Below are 13,608 nucleotides of genomic sequence, written 5' to 3' on the forward strand. Positions count from 1 at the left end.
TAACGTATCAAAAGTAAATGTGCTCATTCTGCTGAAAATGGCCTCTGACTGATATATCATCAGATTATTCACAGTGATGCATCAATGCTTCAGCAGCGTTTTACTATTGTAGCTTTTGGAGGTCCAGTTATCTGGTTTAACCAAGTGGTTCCCAGCGTAGGCGTCAGGCCCCTCCAAGCTTTACAAGATAAATCAAAGGGGTTTTGAGATCATTAAGAATTAAGAGAAAGGAAAGAAGAAAACAAGTTTTATGAAACACTGCATTTCAGCCATGAGATTATGATGAAATTATACTTCAGAATATGTTATTGGTAAATGGACTGCATCTATATAGCCCACGGCTCTTCTAGTCTTGTTGATCACTTAAAGATTTTTCTATCACTCACAGACATCTTGCCCAAGGATATGTCATGCAGACTGGAGGAGCTGGGAACTGAACCACCCGATCTTCAATAAGTTGACAACACACTCTACTTCCTGAGCCACAGCCGCCATAACACAATTCAAGGCATGTATTTCTGAAATTATGAGTTTTATTGTACTGAAGTTGAAGGAAAGAGGGCACATGTCTTGCAATTTTGTTAATGGGCAAATGATTAATTGGAGGCGGCACCGCAGGCCTGTCTAATGAACCCTTCCACATTATTTTCATTGTTCATCAAGGTTCTTTCACTAATCAACAGAACAAAACAGAAAAGTGTTTCCATGAGATTTAATTACTATTATCAGGTGTAGCTAGCTACATGTGTGATCCAGGACAAACTGTGCCCATAATTATAGCAAAGCTGTGGAAAAATAGGCTCTGTGCAAACTGCTGTTGAGACTTTGGGTCACGTTTTGTACAGAAATTGAAAATGGAAACCCAAACTCAGTGTTAGGGAGTACTGAACAACATGTAATTAAACAGGTACTTTAACTACATTTTGCAGTAGTTTCCTGGTAGTTCAACTACGTTCATATGTGCATAGTTACATTTTCACCATTTTTATGTAGTTAACTACTGAACTGGAAACAATTTTGAGAAACAAAAAGGAATGATTTTTTTTTATTTTTATATTTCCATTGCTTTTCTACTGTAATGGAACCCCCTTCGACCTGCTGTGAATGCATACCCAAGCAGCTACCACCACACTAGTTGTGTACGTGCATGCTCAATGGTCTCACAGCTTCAGCATCTTCATGGATGAACCTCCTGAATCTGACATTCCAGCACTTTCCCATCAATAGAGGGGTATTTTTTTTTTGGTTTACGTATGACCAGTGAACAAGTAGGCACTTTTTACTATAAACTCAATTGACCGACTTGTCTAGTACGTGACTTTTTTGTAAAATATTTTGTGATAATTTCATATCACATATACTTTGTCAATTTGATCATGTTTTTTTTCCAAAGTAGTTTGAACTACTTTCTCTAAGCAGCTTTAGTTAACCAAGGTAGATTTCTCCCTACAATAGCTTTGCTGTAGTTCCAGTGTGAAGTAATTGGTAGCTATAGCTTCCCCAACACTACCCAGCCTGTCACTGGCTTCTTTTGTTTTGTTGTTTATTGTTGATTAACACTAGATGGCAGCTTCACACAGTTCATGGACCATGATAAAGCGCTCATTATGCATCAGTGTTTGCACCTGTTTTAACACACTGCACATTTAGATGACTGCAGGAGCTGAAGTTAGTGTTGGGTGTTAGATGATAGCTAGGCCGTTTGTACGGTTCCTATTTCCCCAGTCCGATTTCTTTTTTCTTTTTTTTTAATATTGCGCAAATTCCATCTTATTGAAAATAAATAACGAACTACAATTTTATGAAAAACAAAGTATAACAGAGGCGGTATCAAATTGCTGCGTGTGCATGTCCTTACACTGTTTTCACGAAAACAGAACAACAGTATGATCTCAGCTGTTGTCTGGGAACACTGAGCTCTCTGAAGAGGATTATTCAGTCGTCAAAGTCCGCTGATGAAAAAGCCAAAAGCTCCATCCAGGATCCAGCATCCTCATATTATCGCAGCACTGTGACTCCACACACACCTGTGTGCCCGCTGCTGCCTGTTGCCTCTTCCGGTTTCGTAGTGTGCTGATGACTGGAGGACGTCATTAAAAACAACGACACCCCTGCCCACGATCAAGCAGGACGGGAGGAAAGTGTTATTTATCTACTCCCGAGGAAACTGCCTCATCGAGGTGCAAGCAGCCGTCATCAGTCGGATTAATAGTGTTCAGTCAAAGCCGCGGTAAAGCTCTGCAGCCTCTTGTCATGGGCAACAATGTGTCAGGCATATCGACGCTTCAAAGAGGACAGCAGCAGGGGTTTCAAAGACTAAGAAACTCTCGGAAAGGTCAGTAACAACCACAAACAAACTGAAAACAAAATGACTGACAACTTAACGCATAATTAAGCAGCAAATTATGAGGGTGTGTGGTTGAAAACGAGCAGTTAATGTGTGTTATATACATCCTGAGTTAGAGTACTGAACTTAAATAGTGCATGAGGAGGACAGGAGTAATATGGAAAGGTGCTGAAGCCACTTCTGATCCACTCAGTGCTGCAGCTGGTGCTCCTGTGTTCTGCTGTGAGGTGGTGCTGAAGAACAGCTCCCGTCTCAGGCTGCAGGAGGCGGCCTGTTGCTGTCTGTGGTGGTTGCGCTGGTTGGTACATGGTAGCGAGGTGTAACCTGTTCAGTCCATAACTTATCAAAGAGGCAAACTCACACCAAACACAGCATTAATTGATTGAATTGAAGAAGGTGATTTATTTATACTTAAGTAAAAGTAGTAATACCACACCATAAACAAAAGTACCACATTCCTTTGTTTTAGTAAACTAAAAGTATAGAAGTGTAAGCAACACAATGTACTTTACATATCAAAAATAAAAGTACAGAGACAGGTCATGTCAGTGTTTTATTATCATATCACTGGATCATTATTATTATTGATGTATTATTATGTAAGTGGTACTTTCATGTTAGAGCTGGTCAATGTGTAACTAATTTTAAATACTTCATATACTGCTGGACAGTTTAATGTATTATAATGCATAGTGATCATATCTTTTAGATATAAAAGATTCTTCTCTGGAGTAAAATGTAAAATATTTCCCTTTGAAATTAATTATAAAGTAGAATAAAATGGGAATACTATAAAATTCCAGGAGCGTACCTCAAATTTGATAAAATGCAAAATACCATGTAAGCAAAATATGTTGAGTAAAATGCACTTCACTGGCAAAAACCTGAGGTAGTTGCCCAAATTTCCCAGTTAGTAATCCAGCCTTGTCCAACCATATCTAATATCACCCTACCTACCACTTCATCAGTGAATAAAATAATTGCTGTTCATAGTGTAATGTACAAATCTTATTGATAGGAATCTTAATGTTCCAGTCAAAAGTCTTTCACAACTTTGATCAAATCTGGCTGTTATTGACAAAACAATCTAAACTCAAGGTCCACTTAGAAGCTGATGTGGAGATTTCAATCATATCATCAGCAGGCGGAGTTGGTGCAGCTGTCATTGAATTTATAAATGTTAAAATTCAATTTTTCTGACAACTTCAAGTCCTTCTCACCCAAACTGACTCGAAGGTTGAGCTGCACAATTTATTATTTACCACGAAAATATCAGCTGACAAAACAAAAATAACCTCAACTAACCTCATTTAAAGAATGAATTTTGATAAGAAAAAGCTCAGAAAAATGGACATTTGCAATAAACGTCTGCAGCAACACTATCTGCTAAAGAAGATCATGTGGTATGGTCCAGAGCACTATAACAGGTACTAAATGGACCTTGGTGTGAGGTTGTTTTGCCAACTGCTGCTTCCAAAGACAAGAATAAACTTTGAATGTGTCCATAACAGTATAGTAAGAGATATAAAATATTTGATAGACTTGTAACCAAATTGTTTTGTGTTTCCAGCATTGAACCATAATGTTATTTGCTGTTAAAACAAGTACCTTTTAAAATGGAAGCCATTACTTAGCAAATATAGAGCAAGATACATTGGGAGGAGTGTGTTTGTAGGTATCGATAACATCATTTTTAATGGATTGTGTAGGTTTGTTGGTTATATAAAACATATAGATTTGTGCACAGTGGACTGGAAGCACATGTTTGAAATACAATCCAGTATAGTCATTAATTACAATGTGAGAATCACATTTTCATTGCAAACATTAATTTGGATTACTTAGTTGTATGATTTATACACAGAAGATGGAAAATAATGAAATGAAGCACTTTTTTAAGTATAGTAACAAAATCCATCTGAGTACTTTAATCATCAGAAGCTGAGCAATAAAATGTGTTTTGCACAGCCAAATTTGTTATCCTCACATACCCACTCTAAAGCTCTTTCCAGGACCCTCTGGGCTGAGTCCCATTTGTAATACAATCATGTAAAGTACAAAAGAAGTCCACCTCCACATCCCCCAATCCTGATCCCACCGTTACATCTGGATTACAGAGCGAGGAAATGAGCCTGAGGGAACAGTTTAAAACATAGCTGTCATCGGGATAATCAGCATAAGTACACAGTTTGCCCTTTCACATCCTCTTTCTCTACCTCGAACACACTGTCTCAGATCGCACAGCTATTTTCACATGGCAGGAATACAGCGCAGAACAAGTGAGTCAGGCTAGGAGAGGCAAGGCAGTGCATGAGAGAAGAGGACCATTATTCAGCCAGGTTTCCTTGACGACCACCCATAACATGTGCAACAGTTCCCATGGTGATGGTTTCCAGAGTGCGTTATCAGCGGGAGATGATGACTGATTGGGATGAGGACCAGACGACGTCACTGGCAGCCGTTCAGTAATGAAAGGACGGGGATGTGTATGTGCTGCTCTGCATCCCAGTTTATTAGGGTAGTGTTTGGACATTTTGCAGCGATTGGCTGGACATGGAACAGAGATATCTGCAGATCAATGTTCAGCCGAGGCAATGATGAATGCACTCAGTCGCATACACAGTTTATAACCCCCCATAAACACCCACATCCCCCCAGCTCATGTCCCAGACACACTCACTCCTTCAGTAGAGACAGACTGTACATTAATTTGTTTTGAGCAGGATAAATGGCCTTCTCTTAGCTCTGCTGACTCAGCTTTTTGCTGATGACTTCCCATTCATTGTCAGATCAATGTTCATCTAATTTCTTACATAAACCACAAAAGTGCATTGAAATACTTTCAACTATTTGGCAGTTTTTTTTCACTTTTCCCTGCAATGCTCCATTTTAAGTATGCTGTTGTGATATGGGTATATCGTTCTGTTACTGTAGGACTGTAATATTGAAAGTTTATGCCATGTAATGTTGAATATTAATCATTGACAAATAAACTCCCATAATCAATTATTTGATGGAGCACAGTTTTTAAGTATACTAATTTCAGTTATTTTTCAAGAAAAAAAGAGTGAAAATTGCGACACGTTCTCTGTTCCACCTTATGAGCATTTGAAGAGACTGAAGACTCTGGGAAGTTGTGATTGAATGTGAATGTCCCTTTTCCTTTTTTTGACATTTCATAAACAAAAGGTTTTCTTGATTAATTGAAAAAATAACTGCTACTAAGTACTCGATAAAGAAAAGAATCATGATTTTCTGCCCCACTACATTTTTTTATTCACATAAGATGAATATGTATATTTTCTGGAAATTTTAATGAGGAACAGTTTATAAATAGAGTGAAATAGATCATTATAATAATTAAATACTTGAAATATCAAGGTATTTCATTTCACAATGATGCAGAACTCCACTATAGCCATAAGGAAGGCTTACTCATTAATTTGTAACATAACTAACAGTGGCCTAATACAAGCAGAGATACTGTGATTTTGCACTATAGAAATGAAATTGTGTTTAAAATGTTATTGCATATGGAAATTGCAACATCTCAGGCAGTTGACGAATATAATCTGAAGGTTTAGAAAGGGCTAACAAGTTTGACTGGGAGTAAAACTAAAGCAGTTTATGCTTCATTATTTTATTTCATTTTTTTTTTATAATATCAGGTTGTAGGCTACATTTAGCTGATGAATCTTTCTGTGTTTTAATTTATTTACTGTGATAATTGTGTTTCTTCTACTTGTGTTAAAAAACCCCAAATAAAAATCCAATAAAAGACAAAATAATTAGGCCACTAACTCTAACATGCACAACAGCTAGTCTTGAGCAAGCTGCAGCAGTGAGTCTTGCCAACCTCACAGGCTGACAAACACTGTCTGAAGTGCTACATTAAGCTAGGAGCTAGCTGCAGTAGCATTCTTTGGACATGTGGGGGCAGCGGAAAGAAGTTGCACTGACATATCAGTTTTGTCTGTTAGTAACATTCACACATCAAGCAGTTAGCAACATTAGCATTCAGTCTAAGAGTCTAATATTCAATCTCTTTTGTGTGTGTTTTTGCCTCTCTTCAGCTGCTAAATGCTAAATGTTCACCAGCTAAGATTGCTAACTGCCTGTCAGCTGTTTGGTGCTGAGAGCAGAGTGAAGCAGGGCAGTAAAGTTATGAGCAGGACAGATAAACAGTGACTTAAAACTCACTTTAAATCGCCATAAAGCCAAGGGGGGGCTGCAGCTCCAGGTGATGATTCTCCACAGGTTCACTACTACAAGCAGCCCCTTTCACATTATCGCATTGTTTTCACATTCTCATTTGATGTATTGTTATTATAAAAAATATTGATTAAGTTATAGCTGCTTTAACAGCCAGATATTTCCCTCAGGAACTGGTGCATTGCCAAACAGAGGTAAAAGGAGAGTGACTGTTTGACTTACAATCATCAGGTGGACACAAAGAATGAATGCTAATGTTGCTCTGTCTCTGCTGGATGTGTAAATAACCCACTGTTTTCCTAAGAAGTTGCCAACTGAAAGGCAATGATATGTGTTTGTTGTTTTTACAGCTTGTCCCTCCTGAGAAAAAGTCAGTTGTAGCTGCTTTAAAGTAAACTACAATATGTCACAGTACTCGAGTGAGTCTTTAATCCTTCCTCGATCGCTGACAGCTAGCTTTGGATTATACAAATGCCATGAGGTAAAAGAAGGTCACAGTGCAAGGCTACGCTATTTCCATGAAGAGGTTTGTACCAGCTCTGCACTGGTACCAAATTTAGAAAAGACACGTTGCAAAATATTTGTTCATGCATTTTTTTGCCAGGTCTTGTATCATCACATTTTGGCTGCTGCGGACTTACTGACATGTTATTGTATGAGCCTGTATTGTAATCTATGATGCTTCAAGTGCCGCTAAGCGTAGCTGATCATGTGACAGAGAGGTTGCACAAACAGCATTTAGACATCATCCTCAGGGATGCTGCATCACCAAATGCATTTGAACATGGCGTTTAGTTGCAGCCACTGACACAAACATAATGTTAAAAAACAAGTACACGCTGTTGTATGTTCACACTAAGCGCACGCATACAGGAAGAACTGAGATGTAGCGGAAGAAGACATGGCAGTTTGACATTGTGAGCGTGTGTGTTCATACGTGTCTCCCAGGAAATGCAGAATGAGTGCTAGATAAAGTGAGATGCAGACATGGGGAATGCAAATGAACCGCAGAACAAGATGTAGAGTAATTCCTCATGGGTAAACAACAGTTTAGTTCCAGCCCATTTCTCCATCTTTTTTGAGATGAACACCACCTCACTGAGAAAATCCTGCCTGAGCAAATGTGCATTGTTAAGTAGTTCATATGAATAGAATAAAGTTAATTTTTTGAAAATTTATCCAAGCAGGAAAATGTATTAATTTAATGTCTTCTTCAAGGACATTTTGTTGAGGAGAGCAAATCATCCACTTCCTTTTTCTTTTGAGTGGCAGTCGTAACACTGAAGGGCAAAGTTGTGCAGTTACTTCTCATCCTGATCATCTCATAGAAACTATGACAGGACAGAAAATGCATTTGTGGAAAGTGTTTCATTGGCGGTCGGGCGTTTGCTTCATTGAGTTGTGATACAGCCCATTTAGACAGAGACGGGGGGGAGGAGTCAAATAACCAGGCTGAGCTGTACATCATCGCTTTTTCATTACAGCAAACTGACTTGAGCTCAGTTCATCCTATGCTGCGAAGGCACCACAAGGGCATGCTGTTACCTCACACACACACACTGACACACACACACACACACTTACACATATAGACACTGACTGGTTCACGTACTGTATTAGCATTAGCGGAAGTTACTGTTGTCTCAAACCGAAGATCAGATCAGGTCAGTTTTATTTATAAAGCCTAAAATCACAAAATCTGCCTTTAAGGGCTTTACAGTCCGTATACAGTATACAACACCCTCTGTCTGTGGGTCCTCAATCTGGATACAGAAAAGCATCCCAAAAGTAACTTTTGTTACAATATTGCTTAATTTTTGCCACAATATCTTTATTTAAATTGTAACATCACGAAATACAGTCTCCAGCATTTGCATAATATACTGTGAACTTTAACATATGATAGCTACATTCACTCAGAAAATTTAAAATAAATAAGAAATAAAAAGAATAAGAAATCAATTAAAAAACAAACAAACAAATGCTCCTCCTTCCTTAACAATTGGCAATCTATATAAAATGGGATATATTAATTATAATTATACAAAATATAAGTTTTTGAAAGAAAAGAGAAAAAAATATAGAGACATTGCATTGCTCACAGAAATTAGTCACTCACATAAAACACATAAATGCTAATTCACCCTCTCACAGACAGAGTTTAGGATCCAGTGAAATTTGTTTTGAAAATAATCTTTTTGATCATAATCACAATTCTTACCTCTTCCCAGAACATTTTAATCTTTCTACATTACAGTGAAACAATGAGCCCTTAGTTTCCGTATATTTCGTGCATACATCTGGTATGTTTTTGTTGTATCAATTTAGTTCCACCAGTATAACATGCGTCCGCATCGACCATTTATACTGTATTAGTTTAAGGCGTGTATTTATAGACTCAGTATGAGCATTAGTGCAAGCTACTTTCCAGTCTTCATCTGAGATCTCAATCTGCAAGTTTTCCTTCATGATACACTTTCATCATTTCAATATAGCTTAGTTACTATAGTGACAGGACTGATGTTGCTTTGTGTATGTTGGGTGTGTAAATAAGCAATACACACATTAGCCATAACAACAGTCAGTGTCAACTAGTTCTGCTGCCTCCAGGAGGCTGAAATCTCCATTGACGCAATTTTAACTGACAATCTGTGTCAGCAATGTTCATTTTGACAACAATGTACCGGTGAAAGCTGCACTTCAGCTGTGGTTGCTGAAGTTTTTGCTAATTAGCCTCTATCTAGCAGCTTGAGCAAAATAGCAGGTCAGCTAATAGAAGCTACAGCAAAACTCTTTGTGTGGAATATTTTCTTGAAGAAATGAGGCCTATTTCTGGTGAAGGTAATGATCTTCAGAGTTTGAATGTTAAAGGAAACTGTTAGTCATTTGAACTTAGGACAAAGCTAATCAGAACTACATGTACTTACTCTTTGGGGAGTGGTCATTAAATGAAATTATACTGTAGGGCTATTAGTTTTGTAATTAGGGGACATAAGACCATATTTCAAGCATTGTACAGCTACAAAAGACGCTAATAATAGACCCCAGGAAATAGTCATAAAACATTTCAACCATTTTCTACACTTCCTGCTGTAAGCACTGACCTCTCCGGTTTCTCTCATGTGACAGTTGACCGCGCTTATGTAACATGGCACTGACAGTAGAGCTGCCTGCCCGGGGTGTTTTCGAACATCCTTAACACCTGCCTAAATAAGAAACACAAATACAGCGAGGTGATACAGGCACAGTGTCACTCCCGGGAGGTTTTTCTAGCTCCTCGGGCATTGAAATGCAGTGTTCACACTTTGTAAACATTGGTTATTAAAAAAAATATATAAAAATAAAGACTGCCAGCGTTTTCCAGCCCAGACAGTTGCCTGTGCTAGATGAGCTCATCAGGTTAGACGATGTCTCATACTTATATAAGACAATTCAAAGACAAGGAGCTATCACAAGATTGCTATTAATGTATTTTGAATAGTGTGCCTCAGTAACAGTGAGGCACTGTTTTGCTTTAAAAAATGTATTATTATTTTATTATTGTTATACTGAATTCGTGTCTTTGAAGGTCACAAATATTTGATGAAAATGATAAAGTGATGCATTTTTACTTCTAGATCAGGGAAACAGTGAAAAATATATTAATGCGACTGCTTTATAGTTGCTTTAGTTTCTTGCCTTGGTGCCGTTGTTTGTCGTCCTACCTTCACTCTACGGTAACCAGGACAGAATTATGGCACTTTGTTCATCACGGGCCTTGTAACTGTTATCCAAGTGTACAAACGTATTGCCTCCCCCCCATAAAGATGGGAATATTGCCTCCTTGTACGCACAGCGACAGATGTGTGTTTTAATGGTACTTTACGGCGATGTGGGGCCAAGCAGTTTGCCTTGTGTACTCAGCAGCTCTGCAGGTTTTATTAGGGAGGAAGAGCTTGAATCATCATCATGTGCCTTTCATACATGTGCAAGGAGTTCTATAAAAACATGGTGAATCATGTAAACCTCAGAATAGATGCGGGAAATGGTACGTTAAATTTAAGTCAGTGATTCATTAAGTCTTTAGAATTGTGTCGGGTCGCTGAGTTGTTGTCATCTCATGAATTATAAAGTCTCAGAGGTCAGCGGTAGTGGTAGAGATCCAGGTGGCTTTATAGTGCCTTCCAAGGGCACATTTTCTGCATTCTGGTGCAGCAGTGATGTTTTGTGGGAATGGAGCCGTAAATGTGTGGCTCTAAGTTTTGTTTTGAGAAGTCCACCAAAACAAATTGGAGCTTGATAATTACTTTTTTTATGCATTCTTTCCAGAGATGCTATGATATCAAGTCCTTTCACCGATGATCTTCAGTTTAGCATTATAAGGATCATCCAGGCAAAGCTTGAAAAACAACCTGGTAGCCCTGGAGCCCCAGGCCACAATGCAATAGGGGCTCATTTCATTCATATATAATAGTTGCATGAGATAGTATATTGATGCTTAAAACCTGAAAACACCTTTTCACTCCAGTGGAACCATGTTTACAAAACGTTCCAAAATTCACCACAAGACTTGAATGATTTGTCCAATGGAAATATTTTAAGCATAATGTTTTCCAATAATTGACTAGGCTTGTGTGGCACTGATAATAGCTTAATTCACGATAGATTAAATCTTGTTACGCAACAGGGATCAAATGAAACAGAACATAAAGGCATTTTGTGGTGAGCCCTCTGCAGCGTGGAGCCACGGCGGTTGGATAATGAACTGACTTGGAGAGGCCAATACCTTGTCCTAATGTGAACTAATATCAAATGAAGTGTTTTTCTTTTTGACCAGACCACCAAACAAATTGTTTCTATATGGCACCAGATCAAAAGCAGCACATCAAGCCCACAAATGGTTTTGATTGTACAATTAAAAAAGAGAAGAAGTTGGAATGGGGAAAGTAAATGTTGGCAAAATGACAAGTTAATCAGGATGTGAAGTGATGCCTTGCATTTTGTTGCATGCTAGCACCGAGAACATTATGACAGGAAGGTGATTATTTTTAAATTAAACAGACAGAGTAACACTTCATTTAAAATTCATTTTGCATGTTGTTGCATGCCGGAAAACAGTAAAATGTGACTATGGTGTGATTATTTTAAAAAGGAAAATATGTGTAACACAGTAAAAAAAAACCATGACAATGTCTGAAGCTGAAGGATTTCAGCATCCGACAATCATGCTGTATATGGGCCAGACTCGGGCGTATACTGGGCCAGGAGAAACTGTCATTTGATCATCTGACTACTTTTTGTTCGCTTATTAATTATTTATTTTGCCGAATGCATTTTAGCGATAGCGTTACGTCATGGGTTCTTTGTGCTGTAGCCTAAATGTTGCTGGACCAGCAAGTTTCTCCAATTCCATTTAGTTAGTCTGAGTTAGGCAGCACTAAAAGTGTTTCTCTAGTCCACTTTAACTTATCAGAGTTTCAAACTGTTTTGCTGCCACAGTGGAAATAAATGAAAATAGAAAATGTGTCGAAATCGACTCGAGAGGAAGACAGACGGAAAGATGCTGACTACCAGAGAATATTATTCTGACCAGTTTTGCTTAAATGTCATTCTATTAATGCAATATTTATTACATATTTGGGTGGCTGAGGTGGCTCTTCCACTTCCTCTCTCTTTATGAGCTCTGCGGAGTTGCTTAGTACACAAGGTGGGCTGTTTGCTCCTCATCCACAGAATGATCCCATTAAAACACATCTGTCACTGTACGTAAAAGCAGGTAATGTTCCCATCTTTATGAGGGGGGAGTCAACACATTTCCGTGCTTGGACAACATGATTATAAAACTGCCATAAGTGTATCCTGGCTGGCACACAGGTAGAAACTATAAATCACTTCAGTGAATAACACTGTTTAGTGTTATCCGTGTGTGAATCTGCGGGAGCTCTGTTCCACTGATGATGACGTTACAAATAAGTATTCACATGATTAGTGAATGCATTACAAGCAAATCTGAGTGTTGCACATGACTGTATTCGCCTCTCATCACCTTTATCACTCCAAAAGCAAAGGCTGCGATTTAGGCACACGCACACACACACACACACACACACACACACACACACACACACACACACACACACACACACACATACAAAGAGGGACCCCCCCCCCCTCCGGCCGGCTGCTCCGCGGAGCTGCTGCAGTGTTTCTGATGGGATAATCTGTGCGTTGTGCTACAGCCCATGTGAGGAAGGGATTACATATTTATTTGGGGAGTTTTCATCCCGCCTTTACCATCTGTCACCAGTGGTGTGGCCATGGGACATTTACAAGAGCTTTATAGTGGAGTGATAGGACAAGAGTGGGTGTGAGAGAGATTGTGTATGAGTGAGGGTGCATGAGCAATAGAGAGAGAGAGAGAGATAGAGAAAAAAAAAGAAAAGAGGAAGTAGGGAGTGGCAGCTACTGACGGTTGCCTTCTTGACAAGCATATCCCAGGACCCAGCTGTAAACCCTTAGAGCATTGAACCACCTGCAGTTTCCGGTGTACCCACAATCCCCATTAACACCTGCTGTGGAAGAATATTCAGCAAAGTGAAAAGTCCTGTGATTTCCAGTTAAGTCCAGCAGCAGTTGTGTCTGGGCCTTTTCCCATGCTCTCTGCTGGGAGAGGGAAGTTTCTCCGCATATCCTCTTTTTAGTCCCAGGGTGATTAAGAGCCAACTCAGCGCTGATGTCATAATCCGCATCCTTGTCACTTACATTATAGCTGCAACTTGATGGGTGGTCTGGCTCACTAGGCTGGCTCTGCCTACCTCAAGAAAAGGTGGAGTTGGGGTGGGGGGGGGGTGGGGGGGTCTGAGAGAGGCTTCAAAACAAGTGAAATCATATGTAAAACATTAAGGAATGGCCTTTATTCATATAAAGCTCATAGAGTATATTTCATTAAATATAATTAGATGTTTGAGACTGTTTATGGTCTGTATTTGTTTCCTGTAATTGCCTTATCTTATCTACCTTTCATCACTAGCTGTTAATGGCAGAGTCCACCTCCTCCACACAGGATGTGC

General features: G+C 39.0%; 1 protein-coding gene across 1 annotated transcript in view; it reads left to right on the forward strand.

Moving 5' to 3' along the window:
- Positions 1 to 1,670: 1,670 nt before the first annotated feature.
- The window catches only part of neurl1aa (neuralized E3 ubiquitin protein ligase 1Aa), a 70,289-nt gene continuing 58,351 nt past the window's right edge, over positions 1,671 to 13,608 (forward strand). The window contains exon 1 of the mRNA XM_056372421.1: positions 1,671 to 2,335. Coding sequence (XP_056228396.1) covers positions 2,254 to 2,335 — 82 coding nt within the window. The 5' untranslated portion in view covers positions 1,671 to 2,253. The remainder of the gene's footprint in view (positions 2,336 to 13,608) is intronic.

Source organism: Seriola aureovittata, chromosome 3, assembly GCF_021018895.1.
Source record: "Seriola aureovittata isolate HTS-2021-v1 ecotype China chromosome 3, ASM2101889v1, whole genome shotgun sequence".
In the NCBI taxonomy this organism is placed as follows: Eukaryota; Metazoa; Chordata; class Actinopteri; order Carangiformes; family Carangidae; genus Seriola; species Seriola aureovittata.